The sequence below is a fragment of the Alligator mississippiensis genome, chromosome 10, assembly GCF_030867095.1.
Source record: "Alligator mississippiensis isolate rAllMis1 chromosome 10, rAllMis1, whole genome shotgun sequence".
NCBI lineage: Eukaryota > Metazoa > Chordata > Crocodylia > Alligatoridae > Alligator > Alligator mississippiensis.
The window spans coordinates 76,204,968-76,225,663 of record NC_081833.1 but is presented as its reverse complement, the minus strand read 5'-3'; the positions used below and the strand labels follow the sequence as shown (position 1 = coordinate 76,225,663).

The 20,696-nt window shown below is 67.4% G+C and overlaps 4 protein-coding genes across 4 annotated transcripts in view; 1 reads left to right on the top strand and 3 right to left on the bottom strand.

Moving 5' to 3' along the window:
- Positions 1–6: 6 nt before the first annotated feature.
- Positions 7–5,798, bottom strand: UTP4 (UTP4 small subunit processome component). The gene is made up of 16 exons (XM_014606162.3): positions 5,591–5,798; positions 5,292–5,483; positions 5,087–5,171; positions 4,824–4,913; positions 4,471–4,682; positions 4,073–4,244; positions 3,884–3,975; positions 3,584–3,680; positions 2,987–3,051; positions 2,440–2,565; positions 2,152–2,311; positions 1,848–1,954; positions 1,552–1,647; positions 961–1,146; positions 396–506; positions 7–195 (listed from the first exon to the last, which is right to left on the bottom strand). Exons 1-16 carry the CDS (start codon positions 5,732–5,734, stop codon positions 79–81), a joined length of 2,052 nt encoding a protein of 683 aa, XP_014461648.1. The 5' UTR covers positions 5,735–5,798; the 3' UTR covers positions 7–78.
- A 39-nt stretch (positions 5,799–5,837) lies between these two features.
- On the top strand, positions 5,838–7,168 carry CHTF8 (chromosome transmission fidelity factor 8). The gene is made up of 4 exons (XM_059714006.1): positions 5,838–5,963; positions 6,144–6,175; positions 6,287–6,410; positions 6,503–7,168. Exons 2-4 carry the CDS (start codon positions 6,153–6,155, stop codon positions 6,716–6,718), a joined length of 363 nt encoding a protein of 120 aa, XP_059569989.1. The 5' UTR covers positions 5,838–5,963; positions 6,144–6,152; the 3' UTR covers positions 6,719–7,168.
- HAS3 (hyaluronan synthase 3) lies at positions 7,067–12,161 on the bottom strand. The gene is made up of 4 exons (XM_059714003.1): positions 12,136–12,161; positions 11,314–11,934; positions 10,525–10,626; positions 7,067–10,240 (listed from the first exon to the last, which is right to left on the bottom strand). The coding sequence occupies exons 2-4, from the start codon at positions 11,932–11,934 to the stop codon at positions 9,317–9,319; spliced, it is 1,647 nt and encodes a 548-aa protein (XP_059569986.1). The 5' UTR covers positions 12,136–12,161; the 3' UTR covers positions 7,067–9,316.
- Positions 12,162–14,381: 2,220 nt separating this feature from the next.
- The window catches only part of TANGO6 (transport and golgi organization 6 homolog), a 56,870-nt gene continuing 50,555 nt past the window's right edge, over positions 14,382–20,696 (bottom strand). Inside the window, exons 17-18 of the mRNA XM_019484405.2 lie at positions 18,623–18,736; positions 14,382–15,210 (exon numbers count right to left, since the gene is read on the bottom strand). Of these exons, the coding sequence (XP_019339950.1) occupies positions 15,034–15,210; positions 18,623–18,736 (291 nt within the window). The 3' untranslated portion in view covers positions 14,382–15,033. The remainder of the gene's footprint in view (positions 15,211–18,622; positions 18,737–20,696) is intronic.

Below are 20,696 nucleotides of genomic sequence, written 5' to 3'. Positions count from 1 at the left end.
CACAGCCCTGGGGAACCACGGGGGTTTATTGCAGCAGCACCGGAGCATGGCAGCATAGTGTCCGTGACCCGCTCCGCCCTACGTGCCGAACTTCTTCTGCTGGACGGGTGGGGGCAGCTGGGTCTGGATGTCCGTCAGGGGCCGCTCCACCACCACCAGGCAGTCCTCGTCCAGCAGGTCCATGAACAACAGGGGCTGCAGGGCAGCAAGAAGCACGGGGTCAGAGTGGCTCTGGGAGCACAGGAGCCCACAAGACCCAGCTCACGGCTCCACTGATGGGGAAGTGGCGTGCATGGCCCCGCCGCAAGCAGCTGCACTGCTGCGGCTGAACAGGGCAGCACCCCTGGAGAGGTCAAGCCAGTGCCCCGCACCCCATGCAGCCCCAGGGCACAGACCTGGTACTTCTTGCAGATCTTGAAGGCGTGAGCGTGGCCCCGGCGGGCCTTCTCTGAGAGCTGCTTGAGCAAGGCCTGGTTGTTCAGCTGGGTGTTGTCATCGGGCAGGGGCTGGGGAGACGGCATGGGTTGAGGTTTCCTGATGTGGGGGACGCTGTGCCCACCCTCAGGCACCCCCCAGGGCTTTTAAGGGGGTCTCTGCTCCGTAGGAGCATAGCCAAGCACCCGGAGAACCAAGCTCTCTGAGGAGGTGGCAGGGTGGGCTGGAGGGAGGCTGTTCCCCAGGAGTTGCAGTCCTGCCCCACGCAAGGGGATGAGCCTTGTGGTGCTCAGGTAGGCAGAGGCCTGTTCTGTGTCCAGCGCCACACTGAATCCTGCAGGCTTATGACCAGAGCACAACACCCAAGCCATTCCCACAGACAATGACTCCCGCAAAGCACCCTTGTCCCAGCCACAACCAAGGACGTGGCCACAGGACTCCTGGTCAGAGAGGCTGCAGGGGCCAGCCCCGGAGAACCACCTGCCCCCCCACCTTGTCCAGGCAGGTGGCAGGGCGCAGACTCACCAGGGACTTGTCCAGGATGCAGAGCATGTACGTGTCGTGTAGGAGCAGCTGCGTGGGCTGCCGGGGGTTGAAGGCTATGTGGGCAATAGGCGTGTCCCGCTCCAGCCAGTCCTTGGGCAGCCCGTGCTGCTGCACCACCCGGCTCCAGGCTGTGTACTCGCACTTGGGGATGCTGAACTCGAACAGCTGGGGGTCGCAGGCAATGGGGTGAGCGCGGCTCCAGGAATAAACCCGCCAGGAGACCCGAGATCCCCTGGCCCTGGCTTGATTCCTCTCCTGCTGCTACCACCCAGACAGGAGCCAGCACAGCTGCCCCCCTCCCCAGCACAGCCCCTGAACCACTGCACTGGCCAGCATGGGACCTGGCACCCACTCAGGGGCTGGCATCAGACTCTGCCAGCTGGACCTGTCCCACCAGGAAAGTAGCTGGCACATCCCAGCTTCCCACTAGCACCGGTTGCTGACCACAGCCAGAGCCCAGTGCCAGTGCGTTGGGTGAGTTCCTGAGTGCTGGGGAGGCAGGATGGAGCGAGGGGGTTCAGGAACGGGGCCCACATGCCCAACACAAGCAATGCCTGGGAGAGCTCCTACCTGCTGATCCGAGTGGGCAATGACAAGGTGGTTGGTGGCCGGGTGGATGGCCGTGGCGGTCACGGGGCAGTTGTATGTGGGCACTGTGCAGTGATGCTGTGGAGAGATGGGAGGGTGAAGGACAGGCTGCATCTCCCCACAGACCCAGACTGCTTCCCCGTCCCTCCATCCGAGTCCCTGGGGCAAGGCGGTGAGTGCCGCCAGCCTGGGAGAGAAGGTGCCAGCAGGTCACCACTCTGGCTAGATCCCAAGCGTCAGGGAAGGGTTCTCTCCCCAGGCCACCTGCAGCCTCTCACCTTGAACTGCTGCAGGCTGTAGATGTTGATGGCCCAGTCGCTGCTGGTGGCAGCCAGCCAGTCCCCGTCGGCACTCACCGCCAGCAGCTGCACGGCCTCTGCGGTCCCTGCAGGCAGGGGCAAAGGGATCAGCTGTGTGGGGCTGGGCCAGGCAGCTCCTCTAGTGAGGTTTGAGGACCCTCCACGGTGACTCCCCCAGTGGTGGCTCATCCAGAAAGAAACTGGCTTCCTGCCCCAGGAATTGGAGACAAGGGAATGGCATGCCCTGGATGGGCCCCCCACCAATGTGCGCAGGGGCTCGTACCTGAGGGCGGACGGAGGGTCTGCAGGTGCTTGCAGCCCCCTGGCTCCAGCAGCTGGACGACATGCACGGAGCCCTGGTCAGATGCCACGAAGAGGCGGCTGGAGTCGGCGGAGTACAGGAGCTGATAGACAGGGCACAGCAGCTTGGGCAGCTTGGGCACCTGCAAAGGGCAGACAGCAGTCAGCATCGCTCGGGCCCCAATGGCCTTTGCTGCCCTGTGGAGCCTGGGCCAAGGCCACAATGCCAGAGGCAGTGGTGGATTGGTGCCCCCCCCACTCCGCCACTCACCCTCTGGATGGCGATGACGCTGCCATCCTCGAGTTGCAGGCGGTGGAGATGAAGCCGGGAGGCCGTGGCATAGGCGATCCAGCCACCACAGGGCGAGATGCAGCTGCAGCAGATGTGCTCAGGGCCCTGGGGGTACGTGAGTTATGGGATGGGGCCATCCCAGCCCTCTCCATACCAAAGGCATCCCCCAATTGCAACCCCCCTGGATTAGTGGTAGGGCTAAGGGCCGAGCTGCCCTCCCCGCATCCAGGAGGCAACTACAGGCCATGCTGCCAGCACACGCAGGAGACCTGCCCGCTGCCACCCCCCATCAGGGCAAAGGCCCCGGCCTGGTCCCCTGCACCCAAGATGCAGGCACAGCAGGAAGCCCACGTCCTCACCACCGCTGGCATCATGCACGGCCCCTGCAGCCCTCCCAGGTGCCAGAAGGACGCGTGCAGCTCCACATCCCTGCGGGAGTCGAGACAGGATGGCGGAGCAAGCATGGTGGCTCAGGGCAGCATGGAGATGGCCAGAGCAACAGGACTGGCTCCCACCCCTTCCTCACCTTGCTCTTGAGCTGCAGCAGGTGCTCAGGGTTACGGGAAACCGGCAGGACCTCACCATCCCTCCCTGGGACAAGAAGCAGCAGTGCTCAGCACAGCAGCACCCAGGGCTCTGTGCTGTCACTGCATGCATAAAGCCAGGGAAAGGAAACGCCTGCCCAGAACCCAGTGGGCCCAGAGCCCCCCGAAAAATGGGTAGTAGGAAGAGAGCTATGCCCCCTGCCCAGCACCACGCCAATGCCCCTGGCATGCACGGGAGCTGCAGCACCAGCTGCTTTGCAGGACAAGTGGCCTGGATGCTGAGGCTTCCTGCTGCTCACAGGATCTCTGCTGTATAGATGCCAAGGACAAGGCTGCAGCCCACCCCGCAGCAAGGAGGGACCGTCTGACCCCGCAGGTCGTCATGCTCCTCTAGCTGAAAGCACCCTCCCCAGGTTGGGCCACAGCCTGCTGCTCCAGCCCCCACTGCAGCCAGTGGTCCTGGACCTCTCTGCTGGGGCCGTCACAGGGAACGAGGCAGCAGAGGGGATGGGCTAGTTTTCTGCCACGCACCCGATGCCAGGGGAGTTCTCCCAAAACCCCCAGACCGCGTCACTCACCAGCTGCGTTGGTGGCTCCCAGTCGCCAGAGCTCCAAGTGCTGGGGGAACTGGAAGAGCAGAAACCGTGCCTTCCTGGCGCAGGAGACAAGGCACCGCTGCGAGAGAATGGGGAAAGTGGTGGTGGGGGCCCATGCTGTCTGATGGGGGTGCAGGGCTGGACAGAGCCCCCAGGTTGGAGCCCCATCCCCCAAGATGTTAGGTACAAAAGGCTCTGCAAGAGCCCTGGCAGTGTGGCAGGACCACCCCCCATGAATGAGAGCCAGCAGCTCCAGGGCCCGGGAAGGGGAGCGGCACTCACATGGGGGAAGGTGACCTTGCGCAGAGCGGCCTCGTAGCCCTGTCCGTGCATCTTCTCCATGAGCGGGCGGATCACCAGCTGGCCGTCCAGACCTGGAGGACACAGCGAGATGCCGTGTCGATACAGCAGGCTAGGGCAGCCCTGGCAAGACTGACCCTCAACTCTCCCATGCCAGGCACTGCCCCGTACCTCCGGAGATGAGCGCTGTGCGACTGTGTGCCACGGCACGCACGTCGTGGGTGTGGTGCTGGAAGGGCTTTGTCCGCACCCACCGGCTCTCGGTGCTCCCCCACTTCACCGGCAGCAGCTGGAACTGGTATATGGCCCCCTCCGAGGTGCCCACCACGAGGCTGTCCTCCTCCTGGGAGAGAGGCAAGGAGCTCAAGGCAGGCTCTGCTGGCCACGCGGGGGCCAGGGTCACCATCAGCCAGGGTGCTGGGTGAGCCTACAGCTCCACAGCACGCCAGCAAGGAGGCAGCTGCCCCTGGGCGGGCACCCACGGGCCAGGCAGGACCAGCGAGGACGCTGCAGTGAAGGGGTTGGCCCCCCGCACGCCTGCTGCGAGCTGCGCAGCCCCCACCTCTTACCTCGGACACAGCCAGCGATAGCACGGCTGAGTTGCTCACAGGGTGCGTCTCCAGGAGGGTGCCCTTGTCCGCGTCCCAGAACTGCACCTTGCCCGCCGAGTCGGCGCTGACCACGGTGCCATCCGACAGGAACGCCACGCCCCACACCACGCACTCCCGCCGCTGGGAGGCCAGCAGGCGCCGCTCCACCCGGATCCTCTGCACGACGTGGCCTGGGACGTGCGGACAGGTCAGCGGGCACCGCAGAGCGGGCAGCCCCCGCAGGGACCCAAGCTCCCCCATCGAGTATCTGCTGCCCCAGAGGCGCCCCCACAACGCGGCGCGGAGCAGAGGCGCAAAGGGCGTTCGGTCACCTGAGTCGACGTCGTACACTCGGAGGTGGTTGATGGAGCCCACGACGATGCGGGTCCCGGACACGTGCCAGGAGAGGGACAGGATACGGCCTGGAGACACACCCCCCCCGGGAGAACGCCTCAGAGACGAGCCCCAGGGCCTGCCCCCCACCGCTGGGCGCAGAGACCCCGCCGGGGCGGGAGTGAGGGGGTCCCTGGGGTTGGAGAGGGCAGAAACACCGTCCCACCGCTCCGTGCATCACCCGCCAGGCCGCGGCCATCACCTTTCTGCCGGTCCAGGCTCCTCTCAAACTGGATCTTGTCCGGCAGGACCTGGAACAGCTTCACCGACCCGTCCTCGCAGCCGATCTGCAGGGCGGGGGGAAGGACAGCCCCGCTCAGGCCCGACCGGGAGGCTGCCGGGCAGGCAGGAGGGGGCGCAGGGACCCCCCGGGGGTGGGCTCCGCCGCAGGCTGCCCGGGCACTCACCGCCAGCCGGGTGCCGCTGGGGTCGGCCGCCAGGCTCCAGATGGGGCCGCCGAAGCCGTCCACCGCGTACTTGACGCGCAGCTTCTGCAGGTCGTACTCGGCCACGTCCCCGCCCAGGTCGGCCCCGAAGAGGCGCCCGCCCGCGGCCCAGCTCAGCGCCTGCGTGGCCCGCGCCTCGTGGCCCGGGATGGCCTGCGGGGGCAGGCAGGGTTTGGGGCCGCGCGCGCCGGGCAAGGGGCGGCCGCAGCCGGCCGGCCGGTGCCTCCCTCCCTCCCTCCCTCCCCCCGGGGCGGCGGTACCTTCTCCAGAAAGGCGGAGGGACCGTAGAGCTCGAGGGCGCCGTCCAGGCGGGCCAGGGCGAGCGCGGGGCCCCGCGCCAGGCAGCGGACGCCGACGGGCAGGAAGGCGAAGAAGCGCACGCGGTGCACCTGGAACTCGCCCATGGCCCGGCACTGCACGGCCCGACCCGCCCCTGCCCACGTGCGCGCCTCCCGCGCCGCCGGAGCCGGAAGTGCCGCGCGCCGGAACCGGAAGTGACCGGCAGCGCGCCGGCGGCGGCGGCGGCGGCGGCGGCGGGAGGTTCGACTGTTGCCGGGAGACCGGGCGGCGCCGCCTGCAGGTGCGGGGCCCGGAGCAGAAAGCGGAGCAGTGGGTCGGACCGGGCTGCGCCAGGTCACTCGTGCTCGTGTTTGTCTGCGGCCCGAGGGGGGCGGGGCGGGGCGGTACCGGGGCTCGTCGTTAGATGGCACCAGACCATCGAACAATGCCCGCTGCGCGCCGGGGGCGCGGCGGGGCGGGGCGGGGCGGAGAGCACCCCCGGGGGCTCCTGACGCGCCGCGCTTTGCCTTGCAGCGGGGGAGCATGGTGCAGATCGTGGTGTCCAGGTGAGTTGGGCTCCGCCGTCCTGCCTCTGGGGCGGCAGAGCCCTGAGCCCGGGGTGGGCCGGCGGGGGCATCCCCGGCTTGCTCCGTGCAGCTCGCACCGTCTGCCCGCAGGGCCGGGGCCGGGGCCGGGGGCCTGGAGGAGTGGGTGCTGGTGGAGCTGCAAGGGGAGATCCAGGCTCGCTGCAGCGCGGGGCTGGCCGGGAACCTCCTGGGAGACCTGCACTACACGAGCCAGGTGAGGTGAGGGGCTGCTCTCCTCCGCGCCCAGCCCAGGGGAAGGGGCCGGGCGCGCAGGTCTCCCACCCGTGCCCGCCCTCTCCCTCCCAGGGGGTCCCCGTGCTCATCGTGGGCCACCACATCCTGTACGGGAAGACCGTGCGCCTGGAGAAGCCCTTCGCCGTCCTCACCAAGCGCGGAGCGGGCGAGCAGGGGGCCGACCCCAGCCCCGCCACCCACTACCTGGTGACCGCCCTGATCAAGACCAAGCTGCTCTTCAAGACCCGCCCCAAGCCCATCATCACCAACGTGCCCAAGCGGGTGTGAGGGGCCGGGCCCTCCCCTGCCAACGCCCAGCCCGGACCGCGCCCGGCTCCCACCCCGGGGGCAGGAGTTTTTGGGCCACGAGCCCTGCTCCTTGCCCCGTGACTATCGTGGCCAGAGCCCCCCACGCCCACGCACGGGTGACCCCAGCTCCCGGCCTGCAGCGACCGGGGCACAGCACTTGGGGCAGGTCCACGCCGCCCCCCTTGGGCTGGAGCGGGGCAGACCGTGCGCGGCGGGCCCGGCTCTGCCAACGCGGCCGGGCAGGCAGCGCCGCCGTCCCCCGCCCCGCCCCGCCCCGCCCCGCCCCCCGGGACGGCGACCGCGGGCAGCGGAGACGCAGCAGCCGCCCCGTGTGCAAGTGTCTTTATTGTGACAAACCCGTCGGGATATAAAAACAGACCTTCCAAAATATGAAAAAACGCAGGTAAAAAATAAATAGCTTTACAAACACTCGGCGTCAGTGGAAATGCCCGAGAGCTACAAAAGGCGTCTAAAAACCTGGTATTAAATAAAAAAATCCCAGCGCGCAACGGTAGAAAGGTTTTTGCCCTGAAAAGCGGGCATGGAGCGGCCAGCCTGGAGTACGTGTGTGGACGGGGGGCTGTTCCCTCTGCCGGCCGGCACCTGTCGCGGGCTGGTCAGGGCCAGCTCCCTCCCTGCCAGCTGCATGGAGCCAGCACCAGAGCCCAGCTGGCAGGGACCAGCCGAACAACGGAGGCACGGTGCCTGCTGGAGCCCGCGCTGCAGCCCCTGCCCCACCCAGCGGGACTCGAACCCTGAGCGGGGACCCTGTCCCCTGCAAGCCAGAGCTGACCGGCAGCCACGAGCCGACAACACTGCCCTGAGCCCACTGGGCCTGGGGGGCAGCTGGCACAGCACCAGGTACCCAGGGCCAGCGCAGCTTGCCCTGGGGAGGTTGCATTGCAGTGGCTGCATTGCGGTGACACCACTGGAGACCCTGCCCCAGGAAGGGGGCTGGCAAGGCCCAGGCTGCTGGCAGGCAGGGGAGGTCCTGCAGCTGGGTCTTGGGCAGGGTCTCTCTGCTCCCCCGAGGTCTTTGGCTGAAGGAAGCGCACCGGCAAAGCTCCACCCCGGCCGGCAGGGTGCAGGGGCTGGAGAGCAGGACGCAGGCCTTCCCTGCCCATGCCCAGCCCCTCCGTGTCCTGGGTCCTGGCTGCTCCTCGCTCTCTGCCTCGGGCGGTGTGGTCCCAGCCTCACCTTGCCGGGAGCTCTGCGGATACACTGGGCACAGCCCCACACCAGTACGGTGACTGCAGGGGTGGCAGGCCTGGAGGCACGCCAGTGTGGGCCCCTGCTCTGCCACAGCCCCGGAGCCAGGCAAAGCCTGGCTGGGCCGGGCTCTGCTGTTACACCGGGGGCCTGGACAGCCCAGCCGGGGATGGGATCAGCCACTCAGCGGCACCAGGGCGGTTCCCAGCCTCGGGGCTGCGCTGAGCCCCTGCACCCCAGCACCTCCCACCCGGCTGCAGGACACGCGCGGTGGGGAAGCCCCGGGCCCCGCTGCCACTGATCACAGCTTCTGGACAAAGGATGGACGGGTACGGTACGAGCACCATGGGCCCGTGGCTTGGATCGGCACGTGCTCCTCCTGGGAGCGCCGGCTGGCCAGGGCGGAGGCAGCTGGAGGGAAACTGCAGGGCAGCAACCCCCATGGACAGCCCTGCCCCTGGGGAGCAGCGGGAAGTTATGGCTCTTGTAGGCAGCACTGCTGGTAGATTCATTAGTACGAGGGCACCGCAAGGGCTGGGGGTGCCAGTCGGCCCAGGGCCCACGCAGGAGCAGAGCTGGGAGCACCTCTGGCTGGCAGTGCCGGTGGAGACGGCTTGGGCTCAGCCCGTGGCACTGGGGACAGCCAGCTGCCCCGTGCCCTCAGGGTTGGCCGTGCCCAGGGCTGCCGTGCTGGAGATGAAGCACCATGGGAAGGACGGTGGGTGCCTCCCATAAAGCACCACAGGATTGCCAGCCCCGCTCTGCACCGCGAGGGGCGAGGGGTGCCCGAGGCGGCAGGGAGGACACGACGTCTGAAGACACCTTCCTGCCTGGGGATGCAGCGCCGCAGAAGCCTGACACCGGCAAAGCCCAGCTCTGCGCGGGCCCAGCCGCTGCTAATCCACCCTCTGCCTGTCCCCGTCTCCCGCGGGCAGAGCCAGGCGCCAGCGCCTCCGGGGGGGCCCTGCCGTGCCCCACGAGCCTTTGTCAGCTCGCGCTGGTTCTGTGTAAATCCACTCAGGCCCTCTCCCGCGAGCGCCCGGGGCCGGGGGGCACGTGAGGCATTTGCACCGCAGCACGGGGAAGCGTCGTCCAGCGGGCCCCACCGGGGAGGCACGGCCAGGACCTGGCCTCCAACCCTCCTCCAGGGAGGCCGCCTCGCTTCCTCCAGCACCGGAGCCGCGGCAGCTCTGCGGGGCGCATCTCCACGCGGCCCCAGGCTCCTCCCGGCCTCATCTCAGCCCTTGGACGGCAACGCAAAAACCCACAACAAAAACTGAAGCCCGAGCGGGACGGAGCCCCCCACATCTCCCCTCTCATCCCTCCCCTCCCTGCCCATTGCACTTGCCCCGCTCTGCCCCTGCTCCCTCACACCTCGGCGAAGGCCAGCCCGTACTGCTCCGGCCGTTTCCCGCAGCGCCGGGCCACGATAGCCAGGTAGAGCATGAGCAGCACCACCCAGTAGCAGGCGTAGAGGACGGCGCCCGAGATGAGGAAGGCCAGCTCCGTCTCGCTGAACAGGTCCTGGCTGTAGGCAGTGTAGGCCAGGCCCCCCAGCAGCACGGCCACCCACACCGAGACGGGGATGAGCCCGATGAAGTTGACCACGATGGTCTTGCGGCCCGAAGTGCCCCAGCCCGACTTGTTGATGGTGGCGATGGCGAACATCTTGGCGGGCAGCAGGCTGGACATGTAGAGCAGGGAGTAGAGGGACATGAAGATCATCTCGGCGTTGCCCCGCAGGAAGCAGGCGTAGGTGGCCTTGACGATGCCGACCAGCTGCACGGTGAGGAGGAAGAGGAGGATGTTCCAGACACGGCCCCGGTAGAAGAGCTGGATGACGGTGGCGATGAGGAAGAAGGGGAAGAAGCCGGTGACCACGGACTCGTAGGTCATCCACAGGTGGTGCTTGTGGAACCACAGCGCGTTGTACAGCCACTCCCGGAAGTACGACTTGCTCCAGCGCGTCTGCTGGTTGAGCCAGCGCAGGTAGCGCGTGGGCGTCTCCGTCAGGCACTTGGAGCGGGCCGTGTACTTGGTCCGGTAGCCCAGGCTCAGCACGCGGTTGGTGAGGTGCCGGTCGTCCCCGAAGCTGCACTTGCTGCCCAGGAAGGTCTGGTGGTACCAGTCCTCCAGGAACTGCTGCAGCAGGGCGTTGCGGTACATGCCCAGCGGCCCGCTGATGCACTGCACGCAGCCGAAGTAGGACTGGCAGGCCCGCTCCACGTTGAAGGCCATCCAGTACCGCACGCTGCTCAGGAACGAGATCCACGAGTCGTACTTGTTCAGGATCTGCGGGAGGCCGGGAGGCACTGTCAGAGCCCGGGCAGCCAACCCCCTGCCCTCCCCCTCTGGCCCTGGGCACCCCTCCTCCCACCAGCCTGGAGCTGCGGAGGCGGGGGAAGATTCAATGCAGCCCAGGAACCCGTGGCAGGGCCCAAGCCCTCGGTCCTGCGATGCTACCATGGTGCCTCGCCCCCTCTGCCCCCACGCGCCCGGGCTGGAGCCAGCTCTCCCCTCGGGGCCGCTCCCCTCATCTCCCCTACAGCGCAGCAGCAGCCACCCCGGGGCCGTACCTGGACGTCTCCGCCGACGCCACCCACGCGGGGGTCGTCCTCCAGGATACGCAGCATCTCCACCGTGCAGGCGGGGTCCAGCACCGTGTCCGAGTCACACACCTGTGAGCAGACGTGGTGTCACGGCCCCGCTCTCAGCAGGGCCCGGGGACACCGAGGGCGATCCACGAAGGGCTGAACCTGCCTCCCCCCCTGCAGGCAGGCCCCAACAGGGACATCCCCGCCCCTCCCCTTCTCCAGCCTGAGCCCGGCCTGGGGAGCAGGAGGTGCTGGAAAGCGGAAAGAGCTTGGAGAAGCAGCGTCCAGCACCGCGAGCTCTGCACCACCCGGGGCCCAGGAGCCGGGGGTTCCTGCAGGGCCCCGCTGGATGCAGCTCGTTCCGGGGCAGGGAAAGCGCTTGGACGAGCTCAGGGCCCAGCCCAGGCCCCGTGCAGAGCAACAGGGAGAGACACGGCGAGCCGGCTGGGAGCGAGAACAGACCCGGGACGCATGCCAAGAAGGCAGCGGCCGCATCCCTGCTGCAACCCGGCAGTGGCTGATGCATCGCTACCAGTGCTGCTGCCCATGCGAGCGAGCGTTGGGGCGAGGCGGCACCCCACCGCGGAGACGGGCAGAGACTCAGGGACCCCCTCCGCCCCCAGAGCCAGCCGGGCCTGCTGCAGGGTCCCCTGCAGCCTGGCTACTTCCCCCGGCAGCCCCCAGCCCCTCTTGATGTGCCGACCCCCTGGCCGGAGCGAGCGCAGCCCCGCGCCGATGCCAGCACCGGTGCCATCTGCCCTGGGCGCCCACCTGGATGTAGTCGACGGAGTCACCGAGCGCGCGGAAGGCCGTGTACATCACCTCGCGCTTCCCGCCCCACTTCTGCATGATGCAGGCGTAGGGGCTGGCGCGCACCAGGTGCTGCACGCGGTCCACGCCCTCCCGCAGCCCGGCCTCCGTCTCGCCCTCGCCGCGCGCGTGGAAGTTGCTCTTCCAGACGTAGCAGCCGGCACCGTCGGAGCCCATGACCTCGCGGAAGATGTCCAGCATGTACATGTCGTCGGGGCCGTTGCCGTCCACCACCAGCACCACGCGCAGGTCGGGGAAGGAGATGCGCTTCACGGAGCGCAGGCATTTCCGCAGGTACTCGGGGTCCTCCTGGTAGGCCGCGATGCACAGGGCCACGGCGCGCGGCACCTTCACCGGCCGCCCCTCGCGCCGCATGCGCCGGTGCTCCAGGAAGGCGAAGAGGCTCTGGATGAAGAGGTGCAGGCCCAGGATGGCGCCGTACAGCCCGAAGGACAGGTAGTGCTTCTCGGTGTGGATGAACTGGTAGCCGGTGACGTAGGCGGCCAGGATGCCCCCCAGCACCAGCAGGGCGAAGAAGCTGGTCCCGATCACACGCAGCGCCGTGGCGAGGCGCACGGGCATCTGGGCGAGGAAGAGGAGCCGCGTTAAGGCAGCCGGGACAGGCTAGCCCGGGGCAGGGGCAGGGGCAGGGGCAGGGCGAGAGTCGGGACGTCCCCACCCGCCCGCCCGCCCGCCCGCCGCAGCCGGGACAGGGGCCGGGGCCGGGGCCGGGGCAGGGGCAGGGGCAGGGGCGCCCGGGAGGAGCCGCCCGCCCGCTCTCACCGTGCCGCCGCTGCGAGCCGCCCGCCCCGCTCCGCCCGCGCCGCTTTTAAGCGCGGCGCCTCCCGCAGCCCGCGGCGGCCCCGCCCGGCCCGGCCCGGCCGCAGCCCCGCGCCCCCGCCCCGCCGCCCCGCGCCCGCCCCGCCAGCGCCCCGGGGCTGCGCCCACCTGGCAGCCCGGCCCGGCCCGGCCCGGCCCCGCGCTCCAGGGCCCCGCGCACACGTGCGGCACCTGCCCCGGCCGCTCCGCCGGGCAGCCGAGGTGCGCGCCGGCCCGGCCCGGCTCTATTGTGTCTCCGCCGCGGGCGGACGGGCGGGCGGGAAGGCAGGAGGATGCCGGCTCAGGTGGCGGGTGAGCGGGGATGCCCGCACCCTCCCCCGCGGCAGCCGCCCCGCTGCAGAAAGGGACCAAGTGGATCCGTGGGCTCCGGCCGCAGCCCCTCACCTTCCGGTGCAGCCGCAGCTCCCCGGCACCCCGCCGCTCCTCCCGCGGCGCCAGCCGCCGGAGCAGCCCTTCCCCAGGTAGAAATAAAATTTCCTCCTTCCCCGGCGCAGGAGTCGCCTTCTTTGCAGGGGGAGAAGGGCCGCCAGGAGCCCGGAGGGACACATGAAAGGAGACTTTTCAGGCGGAGCCCCGGGGCTGGGCCGAGCCTGCGGGCCCCGGGGCGAGGCAGCGCCCAGGCAGGAGCATCCCGGGACCGCCGGCGCACGGGGAAGGCGGCTGGCGGCTCAGAGGCAGGAGCGAGGCCTGCGGCAACCTGGCGCTCTCCGGCAAGGACAATGCGAGGTCTCCGGGCTGCTGCTCGCCCCAGCCCGGCTGGTGGAGCCCCTGACAACCCTCGCTCTGCCCCAGCCCGGCTGGTGGAGCCCCTGACAACCCTCGCTCTGCCCCAGCCCGGCCGCGGGGAGGTTGTCCTGCTCCTGCCGGCAAGGTGCTGGCGCTGGAAGGCAGGGGAGGTGGGGGGAGGCGACGCACGACCCTGCGAGTCCTTGTCCCTGCGTTCCCACTCCCCCGGCCTCGCTCGTAGCAACTGTCGGCAGAGCCCGCTGGGCCGGAGCCTCGCAGCGACAACGGGTCTCCGCGGCTCCCCTGGCAGCAAAGGCCGGGCAGCAAGATGGGCCTGGGGACGTGCTGGACCCCTGCACCATGGGGCGGCGGGAGGCGATCCCCAAGAAACCTAGGCTGCGAGACGGGTGCAGGACTCCACTAGTACTTGGCCTGAGCGAGGGGGCTGCCAGGGCCAAGGGGACAGAACCGAGTCCGCCAGAGGGACGGGTAATGGCGAAGGAGCCAGGGTGGCCCCAGGTCCTCTGGCACGGCTGGGACAGGGATGCAGGTGGGGGTCCCGAGCTCAGGTCAGAGCCCTGGCCTGCTCCCACCCCGCCTGCCACGGCTGTGAGTCCTGCCTGGCTCCGTGCAGCGTGACCCGGGCAGTGAAGGCAGCACGACACCCCTTGCAGAGCCTGGCACCAGGGAGGTGCTGGGATGAGCAGGATGCCCAGGGGCACTTGCAGGAGGGCGGGTTGGTGGTTTGGGGGGGGGGGGGGCGGGGGGCAGCCCCCTGCTCCTGGACCATCTTTGCTCCCCTCCAACTGGCACCAGCTCGTTTTAAGTGGTGTAAGGCAAAGAAGCCTTACACCACCAAAGAAGTGGTGTAAGACAAAGGAGACTGCCCTCCTCTGGGCTCCTCCACCCTCCTCCCCATGCAGGTGGCAGGTTGGGCAGTGCAGGGTCACAGGGCTCCCCCCACCCCCCATCGCAACAGCCCTGGAGCCCACACAGCCTCTGCCCTGGCACAGCTCCTGAGGAGGGTGAAGGTCTGGGCTGGGCAGCAGGGTCTGCCCAAGCACCTGGGGACCACAGGGACCCCCGCAAAGCCCCCCTGGCACAGTGCCACGAGCCCAATTTCTCCTGCCACCCCCTGACTCCAGGAGCTGGGGCGTGATAAGATGCAGCAGGCATCACCAGGCTCAGAGCCCCCACCGCCCCTGCTGGCACTGGTACCTGTCCCAGCCTAGACGGCTGTCTCCAGGGCCAGCTCACAGGCGCTGGGGCCTGCCCACCCCCTGCCCCAGACACAGGAGCCCACAGCTCAGGCTTCCCCCATTGCACCGAGTATGCAGATGCCATGCCCCCCAGCTGAGGGGTCCGGCCTGCTCCCAACAGGGCCCACTTGTGGGTATTGCCCCGAGTCTTCTCCCACTCCCATGTCCCAGGGCACAGCCGACAGGGACGGACTCATAAGGGAATCCCCAGAAAGGCTTTTATTGAAACCCAGGGCATCCTTCCCTTCTGCGCCCCCGCGAATGCCCGCGGGCAAAGTTGGCAGGACTAGGCAGTGACACAAGAGGAAGGGAGACAAGGCCCAGCCCTGCTCCTCACACAGCACGGGAGGATTCCCCTTTGCAATGGGCTTTCTGCTTCAGGGGGTCAACCCCCCCACCCTGAGCTGTGCCCATGTCAGAGCTGTCCTCACACTGCTGCCTCAGCCCGCAGGGCGCTCTGTGAAACGCTCGGGGCAGAGCAATTCTCCCTGCCCCGCGCCGGGATTCAGCTCCTGCCGGTCTCTACTTTCCGAGCCAGGCTGCTGTTGCCATGCCACGGAGGTGCCCCCGCACAGCGCTCCCAGGCTCCTCGCCTGCGGTGCTGCCCTGGCAGGGAGCCCTCCCTCAGTGTTCAGCAGCTTCCACGTCATGGCTGGGGCAGGCTGGCAGGGTCCCAGGGCAGGGGGCTGGACTCGGGCGCTCCGGATGGGCAAGACACTCGGCACGTCCTGGCAGAGGGTTTAACATTCCCAGCAAATCTGGAGGCCAGCAAATCTGTTTGACTGCTGGGCTCTCCCAGCCCAGGCTGGCACACAGGAGCCTGAAGCCTGGGCAGGGAACTGCTCTGCAAGCCTGGCTAAGGCAGGACCACGATCTTCTTCTCCAGGGTCTGTGGCGGGAACAGGAACCGCCGCATGATGTCGTCCAGCTCCTCCAGGGCCAGCTGCGCATGGAGCACGGTGACCTGGTCGTGCTCGGATGCCACCACCCACTTGAGCAGGCGGTAGAGGTCCCGCAGCACGTCCCTGAGAACCTGTGGGGACAGACCCGGTGCGTCAGGAGGGGTTGCAATCGCCGTCCAGGCCCCCATACTGCCGGCCTGCCATGAGCCGACAGCCAACCCTGCTGAGCTGCCCCTCCTGCCCCAGGCTCAGCACCACGGCTTGGTGCCTGGGCTGGAGAGCCTGGGGGCCCACGCGGGCCTGGTGGGCAGTGTGTGCTGGACCAATGTCCTGCAGGATGCATCATGTGGCCCGAGGCAGTGGCTCTGCTGGGAGGCGCAGCTCTGAGTGCAAGGTGGCAGCTGGGCACCATGTCGCTAGCCTTACTGCTCGCTCCCCAGGGACGCCGGAGGTGGGTCACAAGGCACCTGCCGGGGAGCGGGTGAGGACAGGCAGCTTCCCATGGTGCAGATGACACCAGCCCCCAGCTTCAGGTACGTGCAGAGGCCGATCTCCAAGTGCCAGAGCGCAGGGATGCACACTGTGCTGCCCAGGGCTCAGCCTTGGCCGCAGGGCTTCTGCCTGTTCCACCTCCTCGCTGACCCCTCCAGCAGGCACTGCCAGAGGATCGGCTTCAACACCCTGTCCTCGCACAATACCGACTTCCACCCCCAACAGCCCGACTCCCTTCTGGGCACAACCGCCCAGAGCCCAACGTGGGCCCTGCCGCGCAGCCCCTCACGCGCTCACCCTACGGGAGGAAGGGCCAACATGTTACTACTCTGTCCCCGCGCAGAAGGCGGGAGGGCACCTGGCATCCTCCCCTAGCAAGAAACTGGGCCAAGGACGCACCGACCCAGCACCGGGGATTCCCAGGAGGAAGCAAATCTGCTCCAGCAAGGGGAACTGTCCGAGCAAGCCCTGGTGCGGGGGCTGTGAAGCCTGCTATGCAGACGGGCTGTTTTCCAGTAGCCGCCTTTGTGCACAGGCCTCGTGGCACTGCCAGTGGCTTCCTGGACCTGGCTCTGACCTGCCGCAGAAGCAGCTGTTCGCTAGGGCTCCTGTCGCACGCGCCCCTGCTCCTCTTCTGAGCCGCAGGCGAACCCAGACGAGCAGCAGAGGGCAGGAGAGGCGTGCAGCAGCTGGCAGGGGTGCCAAGCCCGGTGCTCCATGCGCCAGCACCCCTGCAGCTATGGGCGCCCCCCCCACCCCCCGAGGCAGGCACCCCTGGGTGCACGAGGGTGCTGTGCTTGCCGGACGCAACCCCAAAAGCCTCCACTCTGAGCAACACCCATCACTGCAGAAGGGGCAGAGCAGGGGGGGCTGCAGGCCGCAGCAAGGGAACCCGGGTCCTGCTGCAGGGTCCCTCATGCTCTCACCCTACAGGAGGAAGGGCCAGGTCTTTGGTCCCCCAGGCATTCCCTGCAAGAATCCCCTCCTTTCCTTGGCCTGGGCTTCCCCTGTCCTTGGCTGCTGGCTCTGCAGGTAGGAGGGAGGGCATGTCCTTCCCAGGCAGAGGGGAAGGCTGCCAACAGGGTGTCGACTAGGGGCAGACTCCACAGAGTCAAAGCTGCTGGCAAGCAGGGCCGGGCCAAGGGCAGGAGATGGGGCAGCCACACATGCTGATGTTGGATTTTGCTTCCCTACCATGGCCAGAAGCGACCTGATGGGCAAGGAGGCACCCCATCCTCACGCTGCTCAGGCCCCCGCAGCTCCCTCCATGCCAGGGTGCGCACAGCCCTGCAGGGGTGCGAGGGGCTTTGTGAATGCACAACGAGGGACTGGAAGGTCTTGGGGGAGCTGGGAAAAGCAAGGCCTCCCCTGCACCCATAACTGATGCCACTGCCGCTCAGCAGGCACGGCCTCAAACCCTGCCCTGCCCTGCCCCTGCATGCAGGCAAGGCATCCGCTTCTGGAGAGACAGGGATAGGCTCAGGCAGCCCGGACAGACCTCAGTGCTCCTGGCCCCAGCAGCCTCACATGCCTCCCCAAGCACTCAGCCGGCTAGCTCAGGCACACGGACACCAGCTGCTGCTTCAAACCATGGCTGTCCCAAAGGCAGGGCTAACCTGGGCAGGCCCCAGCCCCAGTCCCATCTCCTCTGCCCCTGTTTGGTAGGCGCAGAAATTCCCCACGCCTTTCAGAGCACAGCACCGTGCCATAAAATGCGCGCAGCCGGCTGTTCACACACTGCAAAGCAATAAAGCCCTGCAGGCAGGGGCCAGCTCCATGCAGCAGAAGCGAAACGCAGCGTGGCCACCCTAAGAAACAAAGGGGAGCAAGTGCAATGCACCCAAGGGAAATGCCCAGCCTGGCCAGAAGGGACAGGCACCGAGGCTGGACCAGGCCACTGGGCCGTGGCAGCCTTCCCTGGAGAACGAGGGGCCGGTGCCATCCGCTGTTGTGGAAACTACTGCTGCATTTCAGTTTCCAACCACGACGACTGCGGCAAGGGGCAGAACCTTGTGACCCGAGCGTGCAGCAATGCAGCGTCGCCTTGCTGAGTCTACAGGCAACCCCAGGGCCTCTGCCTTGCTCGCAGCTTCCCCAGGCTACCGCAGAGGAGAATCCAACCCAGGCCGGGGTCCATTGCTGCTATTCAGTCTCAACCTGCTGGTGCTGGAGACAGGGACAGAGGAGCAAGAGCTGGGGCAGGAGCTCGGAGCCCCTGTCGCTTGTGCTGAGGGAAGCAGACCAAAGCCAGGAGCTGTGGGAAGGGGCAGCAAGCCAGTGGTGCCCCTTGGGTTATGGCAGCACCCAGCTGAACTGCTAAGAGAGGGGGGAACGAAGGCCAAGCTCCGGCACCAGTTCCTGCTGCGGGGGGAAGTGGCTGGCACCGCCACGTCCATTTGCGGATAGCAGGTGCCGTCGTTCCCACGGCCTGCGTGGCTTTGGCAGAGCCCATGGAAGCGCAGGGAGAAGGAGGAGCTGAGAAGGGCCAAGCCACTGCACGGTTTGGAGTGAGAGGAGTGAACCCCGGCCCACTGTGACATGGAAGGTGGCTGCAGGGGGCTGGACCGACTTCTTGCGGGAGTAGCAGGCAGTGCCAAGCCCCTGCAGGACAGGCCACGGCAGTGAGGGTGCCAGGACCCGCGGTAGCACAGGAAGGTAATTACTATTCTGCCAACATGTCACTGCATCCCAGCAGCTGATTCCTGAGCAGCTGTGTGTGGCAGGAGCCCTGGGAGCCCACATCAACGTGGCAGGGTGTCTGCCGAGGGAACCTGTCCCCACACAGCTCCTTGCCAGTGACAGGGGTCCCGTGGGGCTCAGTGTGGCACTGCCGCTAGTGCTGGCCTCAGGCAGAAGTTCACCAGCCTGTTGTCCGCGCACTGCCTCAGACACGCCGAGCTGGGGCATCCACTCCCAAGGGCTTGCCATGCTCACAGGCGTCGTGTACAGCAGCTCTGGGGACTGACCGCGTGCCATCCTGCGTGCGAGACGGAGGTGCCCAGGGGCTCGACTGCTTGGCTGAACCCGCTGGGAGCAGGTGGGGCAACCTACCTCGGTAGCTCTCTCGCTGAGCCCCCGCAGCAGCAGCACTACCACGTGGACGGCAGCTCGGCGCACCTCGGCCTCGCGGTCCGTCCTGGCGATGGCTGTCAGACAGGAGGTCACCTGGCAGGGAGAGAGCTGTCAGCCAAGGCCCGCACAAGCCATCACCACCCCTCTGCCACCGGGGCCATGGCCTCTTCAGCTCTAAGGGTGCCGGGGCTGCAGGAAGGACAGTCCCAGCTGCCCAGACAAGGGAGACAGGGCATGAGAAACCTAACGGTGAGAATCCACCTGGTGATGGGAACGATGCTCCAAGGGTGGCAGCAGCAGCTGCCCTGGCCTCCATCCCCACAGCTCAGGGTGGCTGATGGCCCCGCAGGGCAGAGCACATGGCACCATGCCGCTCTTTCTGGCCCCGCTGGTGCTGGGGTCGGAGTCAGCAAGGGCAAGAAGGGAAGCCCCAGGCATTGCTGCCCAGCCAGCTGGGGACTGCTACGGCCCCAAGCCTGGCTGTAGGAGGCACTTGCTGGTGGAGGAGGAGACCACATGTCCTGAGATTCCCAGGCAGGGACCCAGGGAAAAGGGCCATTGGTCTCAAGGGATCCAGATGACTGTGCAGCTGATTTAAGCCTGGAGCAGGAAAAGGAATGTGCAATAAAGCCTCGGCCTGGACATCACTCAGGTGGGTCCCAGGTGTGCATCCTGAAGCAGCCACATCTGAGGGCTGCAGAGACCTCTTGGACCCAAAGCACCTCCAGTGGAGACCCCAGGTGGAACTGGGCTTGCTCCGACAGCAGCAGAGACTACCCCAGGGAAGAGGAGGCTTTGCTTCCCCGCAGCCCGCAATGGCTTAAGCTTTCAAACCGGCACGCGGCATCTAAAAGGAGCCTAATGAAATGATCGGCAACAGCAGGGGAATCAGCCGAGCTAGCAGATTCCCAGAATAGCTGCATGCGTGGTGCATTGGCATCTCATCAGACACTTGCTCCTGGATCGAAGCACGAGCAAGAGGCAAGAGGGAACCTTCCTTCCGCTCCCTGCCTCACTCCCGGGAGGGCTCCCTGCCCACTGCCCGCTGACCACGGCCTCCTCGCAGCAGCGCGTGGGCCTGCCCCAACACCAGGGGCTCCGTGGAAGGCCTGGCCAGGGAGGAATCCCTCTGGCAGCCGCTGGGCACGTGGTGGCAGAACTGCCTCAGCAGCGGGCTGGTGCAGGGGGCAAAGCAGAGCCGCCCTCGCTCCCTGCCCTTGTGGGACATGCTGGTTCTGGATTCCCCCTAGGGGTTTACCCTGCCCTGCCATGCCCACCTCCTCACCCTGGCTGCTATCACATAGGGCAGCATCACTGTCCCTATCTTTCCCCCGGACAGGGCAGCGGAGAGACACAGCCCTGCCCCTTGCAGGGTTCTGCAGCACAGCCGAGCTCTCCAGGGCACGTGCTGGGCTGACTCCAATTCAGAGCAACACGAAGGATGTCCAGGTCTCTCACGGCAGCACCAGGTGCTGCTCAAGGACAGTGCGCCATCCTCTGTGGTGACTGCATCTCCCAGAGGAGCCGGCTGTGCCGTTTGCACTGAGCTCAGCTGGAAACCAGACGCAAGCCACAGCGCAGCGGCACAGGGGCTGCACCACCCCTGTCCCCAGGTGTCAGGGGCTCAGCAAGGAGCAGAGCTGAAGCATAGCGCTGGAGCAGCCCAGGAGTATACATGGTCACAAGCTCAGACTGGCTGAAACCTGAGCCAGCTCCATCTCCCTTCTAGCTTGGGAAAGTCTCTGAGGCACACACAGTGCCAGCCCTGAGCCTCAGTACCATGGACTGCTTGTTAGTGAGGGGGTGCTGCAAACGTGCAGCTGAGCAAGGAAAGGCCATGCAGCTCTCCAGGCTCATCCTGGCAGCTTCCTCCAAGCAACACCAGGCAGCCCTGCCCCTGCGCGTAGTGCGGCTCCATGCCAGCCCCAGCCCCTAGCACCCACCTGAGTGGCACTAGCCTCGACTGTCAGTGGGTGCTGGGGGTGGGAAGCAGCCCCTGGACAGCCGGGTGTGCAGGGAGCTCCCCTGCCCCGCAGCTTCACCAACTGCCAGG

Coding starts and splice junctions, on each gene's coding strand:
- UTP4 (XM_014606162.3), bottom strand. CDS start 5,734: ATGGGCGAGTTCCAGGTGCACCGCGTGCGCTTCTTCGCCTTCCTGCCC. Junction 3,976..4,072: donor CACAGCGCTCATCTCCGGAG/GTACGGGGCAGT, acceptor TGTGTCCTCCAG/GTCTGGACGGCCAGCTGGTG. Junction 2,312..2,439: donor GCGTCATCGCCATCCAGAGG/GTGAGTGGCGGA, acceptor TGCCCTTTGCAG/GTGCCCAAGCTGCCCAAGCT.
- HAS3 (XM_059714003.1), bottom strand. CDS start 11,934: ATGCCCGTGCGCCTCGCCACGGCGCTGCGTGTGATCGGGACCAGCTTC. Junction 10,627..11,313: donor ACTCCGTCGACTACATCCAG/GTGGGCGCCCAG, acceptor GTCTGCTCACAG/GTGTGTGACTCGGACACGGT. Junction 10,241..10,524: donor GCGTCGGCGGAGACGTCCAG/GTACGGCCCCGG, acceptor GGCCTCCCGCAG/ATCCTGAACAAGTACGACTC.
- CHTF8 (XM_059714006.1), top strand. CDS start 6,153: ATGGTGCAGATCGTGGTGTCCAG. Junction 6,176..6,286: donor GTGCAGATCGTGGTGTCCAG/GTGAGTTGGGCT, acceptor GTCTGCCCGCAG/GGCCGGGGCCGGGGCCGGGG. Junction 6,411..6,502: donor ACCTGCACTACACGAGCCAG/GTGAGGTGAGGG, acceptor TCTCCCTCCCAG/GGGGTCCCCGTGCTCATCGT.